The sequence below is a fragment of the Phyllostomus hastatus genome, unplaced genomic scaffold (assembly GCF_019186645.2).
Source record: "Phyllostomus hastatus isolate PE091 unplaced genomic scaffold, TTU_PhHast_1.1 phas_scaffold_78, whole genome shotgun sequence".
In the NCBI taxonomy this organism is placed as follows: Eukaryota; Metazoa; Chordata; class Mammalia; order Chiroptera; family Phyllostomidae; genus Phyllostomus; species Phyllostomus hastatus.
Genome location: NW_025334041.1, coordinates 29,729,581 through 29,753,004, shown reverse-complemented (window position 1 = coordinate 29,753,004; position 23,424 = coordinate 29,729,581). Strand labels below are relative to the sequence as shown.

General features: G+C 37.6%; 1 protein-coding gene across 1 annotated transcript; it reads right to left on the bottom strand.

Moving 5' to 3' along the window:
* Positions 1-18,655: 18,655 nt before the first annotated feature.
* On the bottom strand, positions 18,656-22,923 carry TFPI2 (tissue factor pathway inhibitor 2). Its single transcript, XM_045828115.1, has 5 exons — positions 22,707-22,923; positions 22,308-22,490; positions 21,221-21,400; positions 19,644-19,814; positions 18,656-19,281 (listed from the first exon to the last, which is right to left on the bottom strand). The coding sequence occupies exons 1-5, from the start codon at positions 22,792-22,794 to the stop codon at positions 19,205-19,207; spliced, it is 699 nt and encodes a 232-aa protein (XP_045684071.1). The 5' UTR covers positions 22,795-22,923; the 3' UTR covers positions 18,656-19,204.
* Between the last annotated feature and the right edge of the window lie 501 nt (positions 22,924-23,424).

Here is a 23,424-nt window from a genome sequence, read left to right as displayed (position 1 = left end):
AATTAAATTAGAAATCAATAGCAATATGATATTCACTGAAATATTACAAAGTTCACTGAAGCCAAATGCAGCCTCTCACAGCAACGCCAGTTAGTATGCTAATACACAGATGGGTTCCTAGAACACTCACCAAGTGGGGAAAGCCTGAACTACAAGGGCCCTCCCTTCTCCAGAAGAGAATTCCAGTTTTGGGGGTCCCTCCTCTACAATGGAAAAGAGATCCAAGTTATTCTTTGTAGGCTCATCTCTTACCCATTTCTGGTCTGATTTCTCTTCTTGCTAGCCAGCAGTGATACTCCAGCATGTTGTACATTTAAGTCTCTATAGATTACAGACTGCTGAGACAAAGCTTTAGATCAAAATAAAATAAAAAAAAAGAGGTGCATATCACCCCAGTGGTTAGTCTGAACTTGTTGCTGTAGGCGGAGGCTTAAAAGGGGTCCCTCCTGATAGACACACCTTTTCTCACACACATTACCCTTCCTAGGGAAATTTTCTATTTGGCATTAGTCTATTTCACACATAACTATTGAAAACTCTCTGTCACCACCAGAAACTGCTAGTTTTACAGCCTTTCCCCTCCCCCCTTATTTGAGGATACAAGCCAATCCCTTCACCAGGAATTGGCTGAGAAAAGTTAATTCAGGCTTATTCACACTCACATGTGTTTAGCTTTAGCACTTCCTGACTCTAAGCCAGCACCTCTCAATGAAGCCCCCACATTTATTTCTAAAGTACTGCCTCTACCAGGAGAGTATCTATTAATTTCTGTAAAAGTGCTCAAATCTACCATCCTAGAACACTGAAGAGTCTTGTTCTTAGAATTTCATAAAACAACCCCTCACTCTGCCTTAAAATGACCTTTGCTGTGTCCTCTCTTGGCCTTTCACCAGGGGAGAGTGGATCCTCAGGCACTCCCCCACCAGCCATATCCATTTCAGGCCTCAGGTCTGCTTTGCAACAGAGTGAAATTGCTTCATGATGTGTGAACTCTTGGCCTGGCCAGTGGAACAAATTTATTTGAGGAGATAATGATACCTCACCATGAAATAGTATGCAACTCACTTCTCTACAAGATGTGAGTAATGTACTAGGTATGTCTTAGCACTGAGCAATCCAAATCTCTCTCTTATTACACTTGGCATTACAAGGAAGGAAAAGTTACTCCCTCTCCCCGCCCCTTATGTAACATATGAAGAAATCTGAAATTATTGTGAAGGAATAAAGTTGACTTCTTTTCCCTAACAAATGAAGCTTTTCAATTTCTATAGAAAATCAAACTATCTATTTGTACTCATCTACTATTCATCACCTAGGAAAAGCTTTAATAAGAAAAAGCAAAAAGTAATCACTATTGCATGCCAACTTGTATTTCTGAACTTCCTTCTTCCTATATACCTTCATTCTAAAAGTAATTGACCTGAAATTCCCTAGAATGTAAACTGATCTTTTACTCTCTCACTCTATGTGGTTGAAGGACATGTCACTTTTCCATGAACTAAGTATTTCCTGCTCCTGACTTCTCTAAGAAAAAAAGGATGTTTGCAGTACTTGATTTGTAAGTTTCACAGTGAACAAGTGCTGTTTGTACAAGTCTCTGTAGTCCCAGGAGTGATTAATTTCCAGGTAAGAATGGAAACATGACAGGTAAAGGAAGCCACACAAGTTATTTCTTGCTCACAATAGATAACTATGGTGATTAAACAAGGAGCAACACAGTCTGGCACAAATTCACTTCTGCTTTTAATTTCCAAAGACAGAAAAATTGGCCATTTATATCATCAGTTAATTGCCAAAACAAAAAACAAAAAACAAAAACAAAAACACAGAAAAGCACTTTTCAAGTCCTGTTTACAAAATATGAATCCAACATGAAATAGAGGAACCTATCGTACAAGCATATGATGAAGCTTTGAAATGTGATTCCTTCCTAGAAATCCATTTATTCACTCATTCTAACGGTAGTTATTAATTTCAATAATTGACAAACACTATGGTAAGCATTGAAGTAGATAAAGGAAAAATAAACATTAGAAAAAGCTTTCACTGAATACATCTAAAATTACTGAGACCTCAGAAAAGATGTCTGGCTATAGAGAATAATGTCTGGATACTGTTGGCCTGACCTTAATAGTTTATTAGATTTATGTTTCATCTCCTTCATTGTAAAGTGGTCAACTGATTTATCTAAGGAAAGCCTTCTAGAAATTCATATTTTCAAAAAATAACTTACAAATTGGTCATGTGTGTAATCCTTTGATGAAGTGACTTGCACGATATCAAGTATAGATAAAGATACAGAGCAACTCGCCGTCCTACACTGTTAGCGGGTCTGCAAACTGTTATCACCTCTCAGAAAGCAAATTGTAATAATCTTGCAACATTGAACATGAACGTACTTTACAACCTAGTTGCAGCAGAATCCACTGACACAGTTACCACAGACTTATGCTCCCTTTCCACAGTGGGAAGTTGTTGGGAAGTGGCTGCCCAGCTGGGGACTAAATATCCTTGCACCTGGTTTGGATCGTGTGATTAGTTTCGGACAATAGAATGTGAACAGAATCTATGGTGTCATTTCCTAGCCAGGTGGTGATCTATCTTCCCATGATCCTTTCTAGGCCACTGTAGGGGCAAGTGTTGAAGACTGTGGCCACATACTTGTGGAAGGAAGTCTGCCCAGAAGAACTAAACTTAGACTGGGGGTGATTTTATCAGGCACAATGTTAAGAAATCAGGAGTACATAACCGGGACTCACCATCCAGGTAAGATGGCCTACACTCATTTTTCCACGTTCCTGTCCACGCAGCACAGATACAGTTCCTGGGAGCAACATAAGAGGAAACCAAAGGAAAACTCAGAAAGGTGTTAAGAAGTCAAACTGTTTGGGAAGCCAGAGCTAACACAGCAACAGTGAGTCTTATGTCCTTCCCACTGAACGAAGAAGACAAACCAGACCCATTATTTCCTAACCTCCAACCTAGCAACAGAAGGCAGCTCAAGGAGGATTTTCCTCTGAGGGATTTAATGGAAACCCCTTAACATCATGTTATCCAACTACCAACAAGGGATATTAATCACTCTGAATGACTTCTAAGAAAAGCATACTGAAAAATATAATGATAAGACACAAATAGTTCACTGAATGGACTCAATAGTGACAGAGCATAAAATCAGTAAATGTGAGGACAGATCAATAGAATTCACAAAGTAGGAAACAGAGAAAATCAACACGGAAGAAAAAGAAGGAGATGGAGGAGGAAGAGAGGAGCGCCTCAGAGACCTGTGGGCTCCAAACGAAGAAAGCACTTCAGAAACAATCAGAGAAAATATTGCCATAAGAAATATCAATTTGTGTGACAGAGGGTTTCTTGTCTAAAATCATGGAAGCCAGAAGGAAGGGGGACATTTTTCAAGTGCTAAAAGAAAATAATTTTTTATTACAAATTCTATGTCCAGCAAAATTATTCTTTAGGAACTAAAGAGACATAAAGGCATTGCAGATGAAGGAACGGTAAAAAAATTTTACTGTTCCAAAAGGTCACAAAAAGATACACATACATAGAGATACAGAAAAATATACTCATGATGTTGAAAACTAAAATTGCTAGAAAACCTGTTATCAAGGTCTGAAAACTGTTCAGGCTAAAGGAACTAGATTAAAAAACAAACTTCTAACCCTGACTGGTGTGGCTCAATGGGTTGGCCATCGTCCTGCAAACCAAAATGTCGCAGGTTTGATTCCCAGTCAGGGGACATGCCTGGGTTGCAGGCCAGGTCCCATGTTGGGGCCTCCAAAAGGCAAGCAGCGATGTTCCTCTTGCACATTGGTATTCCTCTCCCTCTTTCTCTTTCCCTTCCCCTCTTTCTAAAGATAAATAAATAAATACAATCTCCCCCCCCAAAGAAAATACCCCACAACTTCTACCCACTTGTATAGCCATGCTAAAAAAGAGAAAACTCTCTTTTTTGGATAAAAAATAATTTATTCTTTCATTACTCTCTGTTCCTTAGTGTAGAGAAAAACACTTTTTGGCTAAACTTCTACAAAACTTATCAACCACCCATATAATTTGTGAGTGCTAATTTTTGAAATGAGTCAAATATGTTTCTTCACTTCTGTGTGTTATTTATTGTTCCATAACAGATTATCTCAAAATTGAACAGCTTAAAACAACAATCATTTCTTATCTTACCCAGTTTCTGAGTGTCAAGGAATCTGAGAGCAGCTCATCTTGGTGTTTTTGGCTCAGCATCTCTCATAACATTCCAGTCCAGGGCTGCCAGGGCAGCCAAACCTTGGCTGGTGCTAGAGAACCCACTTATTTTTATTTTTAATTCTCACCCAAGCATATGCCCACTGACCCTGAGAGGAGGGGATACAAATATATATATATATATATAGAGAGAGAGAGAGAGAGAGAATCTGCTACCCCCCATACATGCTGACCGGGGGTGGAACCGCACCCTGTTGGTTCCCAGACTAACGCTCCAACCAACGGAGCCACCTAGCCTAGAGAACCCACTTTTAAGCTCACTCATGTGGTTGCTGACAGACGTCTGTTCCTCGCCAAATGGTTCTCACTGTGTGCTTACCTGAGCGTCTGCAAGGTGTAGAAGCTGGTCTCAGCTGGAATGAGTAACCAGAAAAGAGAAATAAGAAAGAGAGTGAGAGGACACTTTGGGGACCCATTCTTTGTCCTGTGCAGTTGGTCTGTCAGACCAACCCTGATCCACTGTGGGAAGGGACAAGGGGTCGAGCACCAGGAGGCAGGGAATATAGGAGTTATCTCAGAAGCAGGATGTCACAGTCCCTCATCAGCAGCCCTCTTTCTATGTGTAACCGATTAGCTCTGTGGCTCCCGGCAAACAATGCGGAAGGGAAGAGAGAAGGAAGTGAAGAGGGTGACCAGAGAATGTGCCTCTTGGGAATTACGGTTTTCCAAATAAATGCTATCGGCAAGTCTGAGAGTGGAAAAACCACACAGCATGAGGTTTTCTGTTTTCTTTTATTTTTTTTTCCATGTCAGCACGTCAGAAAACAGCTTAAAGTACGAACATAAGAATATTTCCTATCAACCTGGTTTTTTATCTACTAAACCCTGATCAGGACTCTGTACAGACACATCTCTAGCTACATGTCTGAGGTGGCCATCTGGGCGCTCAACAGAATGGCAGTGAAGAGGACCAAAGGAAGTCTACACACACTATCTTAATGAGCTGAACTGATTTCTTCTCTAATCAAAAGACATAAAGTGTACAAGCAGCGTGGGGTTTAAGAAACCACTCTGTAAATTCATGTTAAAGGAACATGTTATTAAAAATTCAAAGTAAAAGCAAACAGCTGGAAGTGATTTACTATAGGAAAAACATTTAGAATTAGAATATATATATATTTTCTAAAAAAGAAGAAATCTAAAAAGGTTGAACACACTGTGACGAGAAGAATCCAATTAGAAGAGAGAGGTGAGAGGCAAGATGAGTTTATAAAGAAACTAAAAATGAAATACCAGCATTTTGGTGAAAACTAGAGGAAAGAAAGTGTGGGATCAAAACTGACAAAATGAATAGAAAAGAAGGTGAGTTAGGTAAGCTTTTCCTGGCTGCCAAAGGAAGAGAGAAAGAGAGTGGGGAGTAGATGAACAAGAAGACAAAAACCACCTTAGAATTATAGGCACTCCCAAGGCTGAAAACCCTAAGTGAGTGGATGGGAAAGGCCCAGCGATTGCTGCAACATTAAAGAACAGAGCCGGACCTACGCAGAGCTCTTCCCTCAGACGCTCAGTGACAAAAGCCGTCCGTTAATGTCTATGTGAATGGGAGGGAGATGATGTCCCAGCCATGTTCTTCTTCATATATGGAAACAAAGGAAGACAGTCAGAGTTTTTCAGACTATACCACTGATGTAGCTGTCTTAGAAAAATATATATATTTGAGATGTACTCTACCTTCCAAAGATATGAGATGAATAAAGACCCCAGAAAGGTTAAAATTGTTTTGTTTTCTTCTTCCTAGAACCTATCATATAATAAAAGAGTAAGAGTAGGGTAAGGTTTTGCATTTTTGTTTTTTTACAACTCCAGGCAGTCAGAAAGAAATGTTAACTATTGTCCTGTTCAGGAGCTAGGTTAAGAGAAGGTCAAATTTAATGGAAGGAAAGGCTTGAGACCAATATCTTATAGCTGCTTCATTCTTAAGACCCATTTTTCCCATCATCTCCTTAAACCTATAGGACCCAAAGACCCCCTCCACTTCCAGATTCCTTCAGAAACTCAGCTCTGTGCAGTTCAAAGATTGCAGATTAAAACTGAAGGCCAGGGTCAAGGCTAGAAGACAACACACTGATGTGGGGAATGAAGATTTTAAAGGAACTGGACTGAGAAGGTGGAGGAGGGAGCAGCGGGTGGAGGGGGAATGGTGATGGCTGGAGACGTGACTGGAGGTGGTGAACATGCAACAGAGTGTACGGATGATGTGTTGTGTAGTTGTACACCTGAAACCCGTATAATTTTGTTCTCATTGTCACCCCTATAAGCTCAGTTTTTAAAAAAAGTATAAAAACTACAAAAAAAAGCAACTTGTCTATGAGGGAAGGAGTTCTCAAAAAGAAAACATTTTTTCTTAGTGCAAACCTGTAGAGGGGAGGCCAAAATTTGTGTCCTGAAAGTCAAAAATGAAGGCTTCCACGGTTGTGGAGAAGCTTGGGCTGCTACAGATACTCCTGAATATTTGTAGGTAATGGGAAATAATAGCCGTAGTACAGAGGCAGATTTATTGTGCTGCTAAGGAAGACTAAGAATCAGGAATTTTTACTTGCTTGAGCCCAGTGAATAAGAGTTCCATGGTGTTTTGTGGGGAGAGAGAGCAAAGGTGCAGTTAGGCAGCATATCTCTATAGGTTTTCTAAAGACCTCAGAAAAGAAGGAAATTGAATCACCCGGGCTCCAATATTTTACTGTTTTTTTTCTTTTTTTCAATCAAAAAAAGCACTCCTGGACCTAAATTTGAATTTGTAAATTTTCTTCTTTATCTAAAGATGGTCTCAAAAACTCTATAAGCTTCAGAGCTGTCATGTGGAAAATACCATTTAGGCAGCCCTGGAAAAACTGGAACTGAAGCACAGAGCTGTTCTGCACATTTTGCTGGCTGCGCATGTGTGGCGGTCTGCTTTGTCAAGTACTACCCACTCCACCACCTGCGAAACTTCAGCTGTGTGAAAGTGATGTGTTATAATCACATAGATATTCACAACTGCTTCATCTTCATTATGAACCATATCCCTCAACATTCTAGTATGCCCTTCTTTGTCTTATTTAAACCTAGATTTTGACTTTTATTCTACCATGTGTCATACTAAGAACAATCTGTTTTCTTTTTATTTGCCTTTACTGCTCCTTTTATTTTTAACTTTTAATCAGATTGCTTTTAGACTCATCTCTTGTATATAGTACAGAGGTAGCTTTTTCTTTGTGATCCAATCATAGTTACACTGTTTATCCTTTTGTTAAGTTAATAGACTGTCTAGAGCCAGATTTAGATTTATAGAAAATTTGAGCGGACAGTACAGAGGGCTTCCATTTATCCCCTCTTCCCTGCACACAAATTCCTCTATTATTAACATCTTTCATTAAAGTGGCATATTTGTTACAATTGACAAACTAATATTGATGCATTAACTAAATTCCATAATTTGCATTAGGGTTTACTCATTGTGTTGTATAGTTCTGTGACTTTGACAAATATACAGTGTTATGTATGTAGCATTAGAGTATCATAAAGAGTAGTATCATTGCCCTAAAAATTCACCGTGTCCTACCTACTTATCCCTCCCTCTCGCCCTCAGCCTAAATTCCTGGCAACCACTGATCCTTTTATTGTCTACATGGTCTTTTCCAGAATATCACACAGTTAGAATTGTACCGAATGTAGATTTTTTTAGACTAGCTTTATCACTTTAGCAATATGTATTTAAGGTTCCTTTATGTCTTTTAATGGCTTGACAGCTCATTTCTTTTTATTGCTAATAATATTCCATTCCATTGAATGGAACCATAGTTTACCCATTTACCTATTGGAGCATATCTTGGTAGCTTCCAATTGTTGTCTATAAATAACGCTGCGATAAAGATTTGTGTGCAGGTTCTTATGTGGACATACATTTTCAACTCATTGGGCAAATACCTAGGAACGTGAATGCTGGATCGTATGGTAAGACCCTGTTTAATGTGATGAGTTGAGTTGGGGCCCCCAGGAGCTTTTAATCTCAAGGTAGCCCATGCCCAGGCTCCAGCAATTAGTCAATTTCTATTTAAATGATCCTACTAGTTGCAGACTTTAGCTCTGTCCTGCTTCTTGGTCTCAGCTTGTGGTAAGCTGTGATTTCCTGTATTCACCTTCCTTTTCGATTTAGGGGGTAGCAATTTATCCTGTGGCCTCAATTTTCTGATATATCTATGAAGAGTTGTTGATTTGCAATTTGTTCAGCTTTTTTTCTTCTGAGGACAAAAGGATAGAGCCCCAGCTCTTGATAAGCCAGATTGAAAATGGGAAGTCTCTTCTGTTTTCCTAAATATGTGTTTTTCACACACTATTCTCTTTTTTTTTCCTTTTTACTTCAGTTCTGTGATATTTCCATTCTTTTCTACTGGCTAATTTCTAATTTTATTTAAATTTACTTACATAAAATGTTCTCAGTTCCCTATTGCTTTAGTCCCAACCTATACATTCCCTACTATGAGCTATGACAAAATTAACTCACATCCTCTACGCCCACTGGTCGTTACTGCGTAGTTTTAGTCAACAGTATGATCCGAGTGTTCGAGTGTTCGTGTCTGTGGAAATGTACTAACATCCCAGCTGCTCGATTTCCCAGCTGTGAAGTGACAGCCTTTGAAACCCGCTATCACAGCTGATTCTTTTTCCTTCTCTTTTGCCTCCTGGTTTTTTTTGTTAGTTGTTTCATTTCCACATTAAGCATGCAACAAAACCATTCCGTTCTGACATCCTCATCCCCACCTCTTCTTTGGTCTCAGTTCTACAGTTGATAAGGTTCGTACTTAGCTCCTAACAATCCTTTTCCCTGGAGTTTCTTTGTCTTGACTGACTTGGCGGCAGGTTCTGTTCTTGGGACTGTGTCTGTTCAATTTAAGATTTCTGCTTTGTTGTCATAAAAATTATGGTAAATATGCTCTTATTATCCTTGTCATCTCTATTCACAGCTGTACTTACTGATGTTTGTTATTTTTGGTCTCCTTCCTTGGTTTTTGTTTTGTTCATCCTGCCCAAAGTTTATCCAATTTATTGATGTTGGCCAGCAACCAGGGTTTTCGCTTGTTTGTTCGGCAGTGTTTATTCTGCTCATTTACCTTTGTTTCTACTTCACTGATGTTTCTATATTTTTTCTGCTTTTAGGGTTTTGTATTTTTTGTTTGTTTGTTTTTAATTGTATTACATTGTTCTGACTCTTTTCTTGGGCAATAAAAGATTAAAGCAGTGGATTTGAGATGTATTTACTCTAGGGCTAGAGGAGATGCTCCCAGAAAAGCAAGAATGCAAATGCCCTAGTCCAGTCTCCTGTACACGTACTAACACAGACTTTGTAACAAACAAACTAAATGCTTTTGTAGAGGGAGAGGCCTTATCTATGGAAGACTTAGCAGGAATGCCTGGTTCTTTAGAATTGCTTAAAGAACCTGGAATCTAAAGATTTATAAGGCATGATTGCTTGGAAAATCTCACGTAAGCTGTAACCATCTGAACATAAAGCAGAGATGGTTTATGACTTCAGTGTCTCCCTCAGTGTGGATGTTCTGGGCCAGGGAATTTCCAGTACAATTAAAAAAAAAATGAGAATACCCAGCTGGATGTGCTGGACCTCTCCCTGACTTCACTATGCTCTTTGAATATTTCATCCTTGATATGATTAATAAAGCTTGATTTCTTACTTGTGAGTCTTATTTAACAATCCAATCCTCTTTTTAAAATTTCAATTCTTAACTTGGATGTTCAACTCATTAATATAAGTCCTTCATATTTCCTAACATATGCATTAAATGCTAACAATTTTTCTCTAAGTAACTTCTAAGCTACCTTCTACAAGTTTTGATAGGTAGTATTTTGGTTAATATTCAGTTTAAAATAGTTTCTAATTTCCAACTATTTGTTTTTTACCCATCAGGTTTTTACTAAATTTCCCAAATGGTTTTTTAGTTACTACTTTATCACTGATAATTCATGGTATTGTTTTCAAATAATATGGCTTATGTACCATTACCTTAAAATTGGCTGAATCTTGTTTTATACTTAGGTGGTAATTTTTATTAATATTCAATGTATGCTTCAGAGCAGGATTTGGCAAATTATGGCCAACAGACTAAATCCAGCCAGCCACTTGTTTCTGTCAATAAAGTTTTAATGGAACACAACTGAGCCCATTTACTTAGGTATTATTTATGGCTGCTTTTACACAACAATGATATTGTATTAACTTTGAATTGCTTACTAGTCTCCATATCCTCAGTGATTTTCTTTTGTCATGATCTTTCAATTAAGGAGAGAAGTGTATCAAGATTTCCCACTATGGTGATATATTTGGTCATTTTTTCCTTATAGTTCTGTTAAGTTTTACAGTTTTGCTATAAATAGAAAATCTGTTCTTATATGCACAGAAGTTTAGAATAGTTACATGTTCCTGGTGAATTAATTTTTTTAATTTGAATATGGGATGGGATTTTGGCATTATTTTAAACAGATGTATTTTTTTTATTGATATTTGCCTAATATGCATTTTAATCTTCTTATGGTTAATCTTTCTGTTTGTGTAGGTATTATATTTGTCTATGTTAACAGCAAAAAGCTAGAATTTATTATTTATTCCAGGAAGATAATTTTTGTCTTTAGAATTTCTTCCAAGTGCATTTAATGTAATTGCTGTTAAATGTATTTTTATTGACTAATATTTTGCTATCTATTTGTTTTAGCTTTTGTATCTTTTGAGTCTTTTTTGCTCCTTTTTCACCCTTACTTGAATTTATTGTTTATAATTTAAGCTTTTTGTTTAATAATTTAGAAAGCATATTCTCTATCTTTATTATTTAGTGATCATATTTAACCTAATAAAATCAAATATTAGCAAATACTGTTATTTTCTTAACATTTAAATGTAATTTTTAATTTAATTCTATCATGTTTTAACTCACCTCTAAAATTAAGTTTAAATAAAACAGTCAGATTACTAAAAGAATAAGGAAAAAAATAAAATAAGTAAAATTAGTTTTATTGGATTTCTCTATGGATTTATTTGAATTTAACCACAGATTTCTACTTTTTAAGTTTATTTCTTATTACATTTCAAATCTTCCATATGAAGCCGTATTGACTAAGAAAAAAATAAAAAACTTATGTACTTACAAAAACATGGTGTTGGAATTAATGGAGAAGCAAAAATTATTTTCTAATTTTTATAGAAAAGTTAAGAAAAAAGAACTGTGTTTAACTGAATATTCATTTAAAAGAACAATAAAGTAAACAAAACTATAATCAAGGATGAAATAAAAAATTCTTTTTAGTTATTTATTTATTGTTGTTCAATTACAGTTGTCCCCATTTCCCCCATTACTTCCCCCTGCCCCGCCCACCCCCACCTCCCACATCCAGTCCTCTCCCCTCCTCCACTGTCACGTTCCCTGATGTCCCTTCCCCATATTTCCCCGTTCTTTCCCATCCCCCTTTCCTCTGGTTACTGTCCGTTTGTAACAGAACCAGAGACGTGGAAAAACTTCTTTTTAAAAAGATATGATATAAAATTCAATGCTAAAATTTTTGAAAGTATCAAATTACTTCAAAGGAAAAGATTTAAAATCAACCCAAGAAGATATCAAAAGGATGAATAAATGAAAATTCATAAGTAAAACAAAAATGTTTAACAGAGAACAACCCCTAAAAATGTTCTAGCTTCAGGCAGTTTAATGTGTGAGCTATTATTAAAACCCTCCCAAAACTAAGTAAACAAATCTTATAATATTTAATATTTGGACAAGTTGATTTGGACAAGTCACTGAACAAAACAACCTAATGGCAGCTCAGAGAAGCAAAGCAGAGGTGCAGAGGGTTGCTGTGGTGCACCCGGTTCCATAAAGAGACAAGCAGGGAACATGGACACAGAGCAGCCTTCTCCCAGACTCTAGAGCTGTCATTTGTGACTAAAGCAGGCTCCCAGCTCCCAATAATCTTAAACTATCCCAGTGAAGCCAACAAACTCATAGATTGGTGCTAGAACTTCTCCAAGTCCTGATCATAGGATCTAGAAAAAAATCTTGTGATTTCATAAAATAAAGAAGATAGAAATATGAGCCTAACTATATTCTTTGTGTTACTGATAAATCACTCACTTTATATATAATAATTCTATTATGAATTAAAGTATATGTTACATAAAGCTAATTAATGGGATGGGATTAACTTTAACTTGAGAAAACAGATTTTAAAATTAAGTTAAAGAATAAATGTATCCAAATAGTAAAGAAATTACTTTTAAGAAAAAATAAAACACTATGAAATTACAAAAATCAATATAATTCCCTAGAAGAGAAAGGCCAGAAATAACCACTTGTCTCTTTTTTTAAGAAGGGCAAATACCTGGCTTTTAGTAGTTAAATGTTTGTTATAATACATCTTAGGACTATTGATTTATTAATTTAGAGATATCCTGATTTTAAAGATTATTATCTCCTTGAAGCATAACAGTCGATCTTGAGATAAGCTTGCCTAGATTATTAGTTGTGAGAAATGACATTTGCATACAAAAGTTTGATTTAGAAAGTAACCTTTACCACATTTTATTATAGATAGCAGTATTTGTTAAAAAGCTGTAAATAGCTTTGTTTGTTCACTTAAATTGTAGACTATATTTGAAATATCTTTTTAGCAGGCAACAAGCCAATGATAGTTCATCATTCCCACTAGTGGCAATATACTCAAGAAATAGAAAAACCTTAGAGACCTTTCTTCTGACTCCTTGGTAGTCTGTCAGTGGAAGGTCCTTGTCACCTTCCAGCTGCACGGAGCCCTGCAAGTCTCAGTTAAGTTTGAGTGCATCTCCATCCATGCTGACCAGATTGGTTGGTGTCCACATTGGCAATGCCTGCTGGGAGCTCTGCCCCCTGCAACATGGCATCTGGCCTAATTGCCAGATGCCAAGTGACAAGACCTTTGGGCAGGGAGATGATTCCTTCAACACCTTTCTCAGTGAGACAGGCACTGACAAGCATGTGCACAGGGTAGTGTTTGTAGACCCTGAACCCACAGTCATTGATGAAGATCCCATTGGTGCTGGAAGAGCTTTGGTTCCCAAAGATATGAAAGCTGCCATTGCCACCATCAAGACCAAGCACACCATTCAGTTTGTGGACTGATGCCCCACTGGCTTCAAAGTTGGCATTAATGACCAGCCTCCCACTGTGGTACCTGGTAGAGACCTGGCCAAAGTACAGCAAGCTGCGTGTATGCTGAGCAACACTACAGCTGTTGCTGAGGCCTGGGCTCACCTGGACCACAAGTTTGGCCCAATATATGCCAAGTGTGATGTTGTGCACTGGTATATGGGTGAGGGCATGGAAGAAGGAGAGTTTTCTGATGACTCTGTGATGACATAGTTGTCCTTGAAAAGGATCGTGAGGAAATCAGAGCAGGCAGTGCCAAGGGAGAGGGTGAGGGTGAAGAGTATTAGCATGTCTGCTGCAGTGTTACACTCTGGTGTCATGGACCATCTTATTTCTGCTGTTCTGTGAAGACATTTTGTCCCAAACTTGCCAATAAAAGTAATGTTTTTACTTTAAAAGATGAAAGAGGAAAGACAAAGACAGAGAATGTATTTTTTAAAATTATAGCTGAACAAATCCTCTGTTAAAAATGCATTTCACAAGCAAAAGTTATCCAAAAAGATTAATTTTAAAACACAATGTAGAATATCAATTTATCATGAGAATTATTGTGCTATGATTCAGGTGAAAATTTTCCAGGAGAGGATGGCTAAGAACAGAGGATGGCCCTCTTCAGTATCAAATTCAAAAGAACTGTCTAAGCAAAACATATGAGATTAACCTCTGTTGTAGTCTCAGAGGGGAACGGCTAGTCTCAACTGCAAAACTCTAGTTTAGGACCATATCAATTTGTGTCTTTGCTAAAGCTTTCATTTGCATCAAATACTAAGTAACATAGGTTGAAAATGCATTCTTAGGTTAAATGACTTAGGTTCTGAAAGTAGTTTCAACATACAATTTGTATTCTGTATACATTCAGGAATATATAAAAATTAAAGTAGGTTAAAAACAGAAAAGAAAAATTGATCTATGGTTTTTTAAACTTAAAATATTATAGAATAGTATTTTAGTTTTAATATAATATTTGGGACTTCAAATTACCTAGGATAACTGAATACTTAAATAATAATCTCTCCACATATCCTCCAAAGACTATATGGAACAATAAGGAGATCTAATAAAACCACCCATACTTACATCTAGAGCAGAACTAAGAGAAAGAGAATTCATAAATTTCAATACACATACATGCAACTGAGGAAATAATGTGAAGATCTTCCCAAACAACAACAGTGTGTAGTAGGGTCACACTACACACTAGTGTGTAGTTGTTGAAGTATGATATTACCCCAAGAAAAAGAAGGTTTTACCCCACCTGGAGTCTGAGGTCTGGCTGATCAAAGCCTGGGGGAGTTTGGAGGGGAGAAGAGACTTGAAAGCCGGAGAACCAGAGGTGGCAATCGTGGAAAGGCATTGCTTAGGGTGGCAGTGAGAGAAAAAATGTGTGCACACACACACCCCTTGTGCGAAGGCATAAAACAGCAGTCCTCAAAGTGTGATGCAAGTGTACATGCTAGTCATCTGTAGCCATTGACTATAATGAACATCTTTGAGTACCAATGCACACCTGCTAAATCAAAACCCTGGGCCTGCACCATAGGAGCTGCAGTGTGCCTGGCTCCTCAGATGGTTCTCCTGCACGAAATATGATAAATGTGTTACAGAACAATTAAGTAGTATGACATGCTTTGGAAACTGAACATCAGTTAGTGTAACTGAATTGTAGGTTACAACTGATGGTGAAGTGAGACAGATGAATCTGGAGAAGAATGCCATGGTATACTTCTAAGAAGTCTTAAAGGACACTATAGGGGCTTGGATAGTGATGTGAAGATTTTATAGGAAACCACTAAGGAGTTTTAAGCAGAGGAAAAACCTGATAAGATTTTTTTCAATGATATTACCTTGGCATCAGTGTGGGTGATTAGATAGAGAGCAGACATAGGAAAGAAGGAAACTTGGGAAGATATTTTAATTTTCCTAGAATAAGGTAAGAAGACTAGAATAGACTTGAATTGATATACTTGGTGACTAATTGAACAAGTGAGTGAAGGGAGGTGAAATAATTTTGGCTGATTCTAATTCCCACATTTGCTTGCCTCCATCAATAAGTTTATAACAATGTATAGACAAAGAATATTCTAAAACTATAGCTCTGTAATTTTCTACTTTTTCTTATATTTATCACAAGGCCTATATTTTACTAGAAACATGAAGCTTGTAAAGACAAGTTCCCACTACTATAATAGAGTCACCAAGGTCAAGAGAAGCCCAAAGGAGGATCAGTAGATGTGCTCCTGATGTTGATTTTTGTACTGCACTCCCGGGGACACGCCAGAGATTTATCTCTGGATGTACCACAGCTGCGATTTATTACAATGCGGAGACAAACATCCCCTCACTGGAGAACATTGTTAGCTAAATGTCCACAAGACTGTAGGGGGAGATAGTATGTATATTCTTGGAGGTATGTGAGCCAGGCAATCTTGGAGGCTCCACTGTAGTTTCTGTGGTTGAACAAGTGACAATGTGTGTGTGTAAAGGAGGCATGAGTGGAAGTCCAGAGTCTTTCAATAAAAGACTGTGTTATTTAAAGCCACCCCATTTTTTTTGGTTTTTGGTGTCCCAGAACAAGACATTCTTTTTAATCAGCCTGTCTGGTGCCACCATAGTAGTGGCTTGTCTTCAAGGTGATTGTAGAAAAAAGGAATTTCCCTTTGAAAGCAGAGTATCCTACAACAGCTTTATCAAATTATATTCATTAAGATAAAAGGCAGAGGTTTGGGGTATTAGAACAGTTGTATTAAAAAGATCTCCTTCCTACCCATGATGAACAGAGAGCTGCAGCTCTAGGCTGAGTGGAGCGCATGATCCTGAAGGGCTTTGGCTACAGAGGAATTATGGGCAGCCAGTAACAATTGAGCTTCTCTGTATTGTGAAGAACTGACTCCCTGGCCCCACCACATAACCACTAGGTCCACAAAGGCTCTGTATTCCTCACCCAACAACCCCAGGGCACACATAGTGTTTTTCTGCTGTAATCATTCTCAAAACACACCAAAAACTGTCATAAATACAGGCCTTATTTAACAATAAAAATCCTTTAATGACATGCTGCTTTTTGTGTCTAAAAGCGTTGCTTTCTCCCTCTTTTCTAAAATTTCATTGGTTCTATTGATGGTTTCCTTTGCTATTCAAAAACTTTTTAGTTTGATGTAGTCCCAGTTGTTTTTCTTTTGTCTCCCTTGCCTGAGATATGTCAGAAAAAATATTGCTAAGAGCAATGTTTGAGATTTCACACTTATGTTTTCTCTAAAATTTTTGTGGTTTCGGGTCTAACATTTAAGTCTTTAAACCATTTAAATCATTTTGAATTTATTCTTGTGCATGGCATAAGAAGGTAGTCTAGTTCCATTTTTCTGAAAATACCTGTCCAATTTTCCTAACATGATTTATTGAATAAACTATCTGTAGTCCATTGTATGTGCTTGCTTCCCCTGTCAAATATTAATTGACTACAAAATTGTGGATTTATTTCTGGGCTCTCTACTCTGTTCCATTGACCTATGTGTCCGTTTTTTATGCCAGTACCTTGCTGTTTTGATTTCTATGATCTTCTAGTATATTTTGATATTATGTAGCATGATTCCTCCAACTTTGTTGTCCTTTATCAAGATTGCTGTTGTTATTTGGGGCTTTTTGTGGTTGGGGCTTTTTGTGGTTGCATACAAGTTTTTGAAATAGTTGGTCTAGTTCTGTGAAATATGTCATTGGTATCTTGATAGGAACTGTGTTGAATCTATAGATTGCTTTTGGTAGTTTGGGCATTTTAATGATGTTAATTCTTCCTATCCATGAATATAATATGTGCTTCCACTTATTTGTATCTTCTTTAATTTCTTTCTTCAGTGTCTTATGAGTACAGGTCTTTTACAACCCACTGAATGGGACTTTACAAATATCAGTATGAACTCAAAATTTATTTTTTTTCTTTGTGAAAAGTGTATTTCCCACCCTTCCAATCAAGAGTGTTTTCCACCCTTCTATTCCAACTTAAAAGGTGAAGGTTTCTAATTTATTTGTTTTATGCTTATCTTTTTCTCTTAACATTGAAAATATTGACTTCTAAAGAAACATACTTATACTTTTTTACAGAATATATAGCATAATACAATATTCTAAATATGATAGTTTCAAAATAACAATATCAATATTACTAATAACAATAAGACTAAATGAGATTTTGGATTTCTTCAGAATTTATTTGAACTTAAGAGTATATCCCCCAAAAGATATAGTCAAAACATTGGTTTTAAAAGTCATTGAAAATAATTATATGTTCTTTTGTGTCATTATTCCCCTATTTGATATTCATTTGGGTTCAATTATTTTGGTTTGTTTCCAGTTTTAGAGGGAATGTTTTTCCTTCTTTTTTATTTAATTTTTTAATTATGTAAAAATATTTACATGGTCTAATATCAGAACTATACAGCAAGGTACATTGACATAAATTTTATCTTACCTGTCCAGTCCTTTGTTTCCTCCTTTCCCCACAGGCAACCATTTTTATTACATTTATATTTTCTGTGATTTGTGTTTATACATACTGTTCTAAACACTGTTTTTCTGAATGTATTCTGAGAATCAAATGATATGTATATATAGATATTTTACTCATTTCTCATCCATAACTTTTTCAACCAATGCCCTATTGATAAGCATCTGGTTGGTTTCCAGTTTTCAGTTATTCCAAACAGTATGTCAGTGAGTGCCCTCAGGCATACACCCTTGTATATTTTTGTCACAATACCTTTGGGACAGGGTTTTAAAAGAGGTGCTGCTCAAGCAAGGGGCAAATGCATTTATAATTTTTCTACATCAAGGGCATGCATATTCTAAACATATTAATCTTGCTAAGAAAATGTAGGAACTTTAAAATTTGTATTACAGAGAAAGAGAAAACTTTAACTGGAACAATCATATTTACCAAGAATAATTTATTAGTGGAATTTAAATTATTAAATTCATGCAAAATCTCTGGTGTAATGTAAGTCAACACCTTGAGCAGTTCAAAAACTTTAACTTTAGTGGTGTCCACCCCATGAAGTCCTAAGAAATAATCCAACAACAGGAAAAGTATTAAAAATTACTGCCTATATGTACACACAAATACGTATGGGAGTGGGGATGGATGGACAGATGGATAGATAAAGAAAGGCAGAGAATGTTTTCCCCTGAAAACATTTCTAATTTTAATAAATTTACAAGCCTTTAAATTCAGTCAAAATTTTATTTTATTATCTTCTAAATGACACAACAGAAATAGAAGTAAGTTAGCGATGCCCACATAATAGCACTTACAATATATTTTGAACCATCAGTTAATCTGCAAGTTTGTCACTTTGGGCCTAAAATATAATCCATCTTTTAAATGCAAAACAAACTGTATTTGCTGATCCTTTTTATGATCATATGTGTCAACAGAACATGACTATATTATGTTTTTCAGTTACTATCTCCGTCTAAAATCAGAACAACCCCAAGAACTGGGTGAGTCATATTTGATTTATCTTATGTGGAACAGGAATTCAACTTCATAAAAATAGTTAAATGGTAAATGAAAAATAACAGATTCACATTTGAGTGGCAGCTACTTCTGTATAAAATTTTTAAAAAGAAACTTTGATCAGTAAAAGCTGGTGAATAAATCACTAATGATTTATTTACTCATACTGCCACATTATTCTTGAGGTAATCGTAAGGCAATAATAGCATTCACAGGATGACACACACACACACACACACACACACACACACACAAAAGGTTATAATTGCTTCTTCTGAAGTTTCAATCTTCTATCAGCAAAGAAAAGCTTTGGTATCTTCTTATTTATTCTCTTCCCTAAAGCCAAAGTGAACAAAATAAAAATAAACATTACATCAGTCTGCAGAATCACCTTAAACCACCATTTCCAATATGCTAACAAACTGGCCTCATTGTATTTATAATGATTATAAAGCCAGTTTTACTCACTATCCACTCAGTTAATAGCACTCCACCTTTAAACCACACGGACTGCACTCCTGTCTGTTATAACCAGCCAGCATAAGCACTTCCACAACACTGATCAGTGCGAAAGTGCTATTTATGTAGAGGTAGTCTAGAAACAGCAATATGCTATTAGCAAAATGGGTACATAAACTATCATTTTGCTTATGAATTATTTATTTAGTTTAAAAAACTGAGTAAGAAAAATTCACTACCTTTCACACAGACACGTTTGCAGTCCTTCATGTTGATAAAGTTATTGTTATTCCCTCCACAGCCCGTGTATGTGAAGGCCTCACAGTCTCTGTGTCTTGGATTAAAATGATAGCGTGTCACATTCGCAGAGCAGAGTCCCTCATCTTTTGGACTGTAGCAGTATGATGGCCCTTTATGAGAAAGAAAATAAAATTAGAAATGCAGTAATACCAGAATTAATAAGCTGTGATATTTACTTAAGTAACTGAAGGAAATATAATCCCATGGAAGCTTCATGATGAATCCAAAAATACCATTGTAAACCATTTAAAAAGTGGGTCTCAAATTTCAAGAAAGGTTTACATGGTATATTTTTTAATTCTAAATTTTGGTAAACTGAACAGAACTTCTTCTGAAGCTATGTCCTCGTATCATTTGAATCTATAACGAAATTAAACCCCCAAAACAGATGTGGTCAGGTAAAAACGGGCTCCATGTCAAATGATCATATATACATGCTTTGTAAATGTGGTGTTGATAGTTTTATTTTCAATGTTTTTATTAGCTCTCCTTCCATTATTAATCAAGAATACATGTACTAATTCCCAGGTAGCCACTGGAACATTTACATTTACACAAACAACTTAACACCAGCAACAACCATCTCCTTATTAATTCAAGATTTTGCACATTTAACACAGTACTGTAGCTGTAGAGCTTTATCAAAGACTCTGTGAAGGCAAATTTTCCTTTATTGAATTTATTTATCTATGTATATGTATCTCTGCTATGCCTAGGGAAAATGCCTGCATTGTCTCTCTCTACAAATATTAAATTCTACCCAAGTAACCCATCATTTTAAGGCTGTTGGGGATGCCCAGAAGGGGGGATGTAGATTAAAAAAATGGAAAGAAGAGAGCCCTGGCCACATGGGTAGCTCATTTGGTTGAAGCATTGTTCTGATACACATAGGTCGTGGGTTTGATCCCTGGTCAGGGCACATTCAACAAGCAACCAATGAATGTATAAATAAGTGGAACAACAAATCGATGTTGCTCTCTCTCAAATCAATAAATAAAAAAAATGTTTTTTTTAATGGGGAGGAGAGAAAAGAGGAATAGAGATCTGTTCATACTCTGCAATTTGTAATTACTAAAGAATACAAAACTCTAACCAAAAACTTTAGAAAGAAATTTTCAAGTTTCACCATCTTAAGTGTATCTACATTCTTCTGAGTCCATGCAAACCTGATGCCATGGCATTCATTAATAAATACAAACTGTAATTTTACATGTAAATTGAATAGATGAGAACTGTTTCTAAAGAAACAATGTGGAGGAGGGAGCAAAAACTGGAATCAGGCATTGTGGTTTGCCAGCCCTGAGAACTTGGCAAGTCATTACGTCCAGTCTGTACTCTCATAGGTAAGAGTGGGAGTAATAATATTCCTTCACAGGATAGTGGTGTGAAGATTGCTGTTATATTATATATGAAATCACAACAACACAAACCATATGAATTTCACACCAAATTGATTTTTTCACGCTAAAGTCTTAGTAAAGAAATGCCATAGAAACCCCATAAAACTAGTATTTACGTTTCCTTGGAGTACAGAAGTCCCTGCAAGTAGCTTCATCTGGGAACTGGTTCCCACTGTGGTGACACCCGCCAGACACAAATTTTTCACATGCCATGGAGCTCAGGTTGAAGAAGTAGTCTCCTCGGGGGTGTCCACACTGTCCATCACTGACGTCCAAGCGGCAAATTTTGGGGACTTCTAGGAAAGGGAGAGAACAAAAAGTAATTTAAAAATTAGCACTTTTAGTAATGACTTTCAAAACTTTACTGTATTTTCGGAAAAAACTTGAAGCAGGAGGAGAACGGGAAACGCCATCATATTTAGTGCTAGAATGGTAAATTTCTAAAAGACTATCCATTAATCCAGTAAATTAGCTGTTTGTTTTTTATTTTTTTTTTACAGTGTCCCCAGACCTAACTGAGCTGTAATCTTTCAAATTCAGCAGAAAGACTCTGTTTACTCAGGGCGTTCTGATTGTTCTACATTTGAAGTTAACTTATCCACAGGAAAATGAATTTTCCCCTGACTGTTCCTTGAGTGGCAAAGCCCCATGTTCTGTTACAGTCCTGGAGAGGTATAATAAACACGATTAAAATAAGATAGCAAACAGTATCATGAAAGTCCATGGTAACACTGTACTCACAAAGACAAGTATGGTTATGAGGAGACAAAAGTAAAGCTATCATTAGCTAGATCACTGTTTAATAAATTTCGCTACAAGTATTTCAGATCCGTGGGAAACTGACATGAGGAAGTGGTGTTTTCAAGAAGGAGTGACATCCACAGGTTTAGAATTAATGATAAATACAGAAAAGCACTTATGCTGTACCCATACATTAAACCCTTGCATTATTTTGCCCTAAGGTGACATCTTCTCCCCATCTGCACAGGCAGCCTATACGTGCCAGTTAGGAGACAAAATGCGCTGCAAACTTGTGATGACTTTCGGGAAACTGAAAACCAGTGAGCCTTGCTTCGTATTTGAGAACATTCAGGCTAACGCCACACACTGTAGAAAATGGGACCTGGAAAGTTAGCTGAGTTACAACCAGCCCCTTCTGGGCAGGGAGGGCACCGGGTTCTGGGTGTGCTTGCGACAACTTACTCTCTATCTTCCAGCAGGCTTCCTCGCAGGCCTCCTTAGTTTCGAAGTTGTTGGCGTTACCCTCGCAGCCCCCATACATGAACTGGAGGCAGGTCTGAGTGTACCTGCTGTAGTAAAAACTGGGGACCCGAGCGCGGCAGGGCCCCACCTCCGGGGGCAGGAGGCAGATCTCCGCGTTGTTTCCTACGGAAGAGGCAGGAGAGTCAGGGAGAGGGAAAGAGGTCAGCCACATCCCCAGGGAGGGAGAGGTTTCCGGGAGCAGAGGGGCCTCTACAGAGAAAGTACACTGTGGGGTGCCAGGGACCTTTCCCACAGCAGGGGCCTGCAGAAAGATAGCGGGTGGGGGACACCCTCGCAGCCGGGCCAGGAGGAACAGGGGGTTGCAGGCTGGGGTAATACCTAGAGTCTCCTGAGCAGCATCGCCAGGCGCTGTTCCCAGCAAGAGGAACGGCAGAAACAAGAGCCCGAGGGTACAAGTAGCGTCCATGGTGTCCAGGTTCCAGCAGCCCACGGAACTAGAGGTCCCCAGAATGCGCTGACAGGGGAAAGGCGCGCACAGTCCAGTCTCCAGGCGGACTGGGTGCTGCTGGTGGGTGTCTGCTTTATGTAGTGGGAGCACCGACCGGACGGGGCGGGGCGTGCCTGTGCAGAGCCCGCGGGGAGGCTGATTCACGCCCCAAGGCTGTGAGCCCGCTGCCGTCCAGAAACTGGAAACTGTGTGCCGGGGAGAGGAATTCCCCTCCTAGTTGAACCTGCGTCCCCAACTTTCTCTTGCAGCCAGCAGGAATGACCAAACGGAGCATTCTGTGTCAGTGATGGGAAATCGGGAAACTCGAGGGAAAATCATTGCATAAGGTTCTAATTTGTAGCATCATCCGAAGCCTGTGTACATTTTTAAAGCACGAAGTCCAAGCGCTCATTTGAAGGGCTGAGAGAAAGTGAAATCCATTGGGCTGAGGCTCATTGTAATATGTCCTTTGGATTAGAAATTTAAGTATATGTGTATTTATTTCTGTTTATACATATATACATACATATTTCAATCGAGGTCCACTTTACATTTAAAAGACTCATGATGTATCGTAACTGGACAGTTTCAAGAATTTTTCCACAACCT

What these genes read in the sequence shown, in the direction of transcription:
- TFPI2 (XM_045828115.1), bottom strand. Translation starts at nt 22,794, where the DNA reads ATGGACGCTACTTGTACCCTCGGGCTCTTGTTTCTGCCGTTCCTCTTG. An exon ending in TGCTGCTCAGGAGACTCTAG is followed by an intron (nt 22,491 to 22,706) that starts GTATTACCCCAG and finishes CCTCTTCCGTAG; the next exon opens with GAAACAACGCGGAGATCTGC. An exon ending in CAAACGTGTCTGTGTGAAAG is followed by an intron (nt 19,282 to 19,643) that starts GTAGTGAATTTT and finishes CTTTGGCTTTAG; the next exon opens with GGAAGAGAATAAATAAGAAG.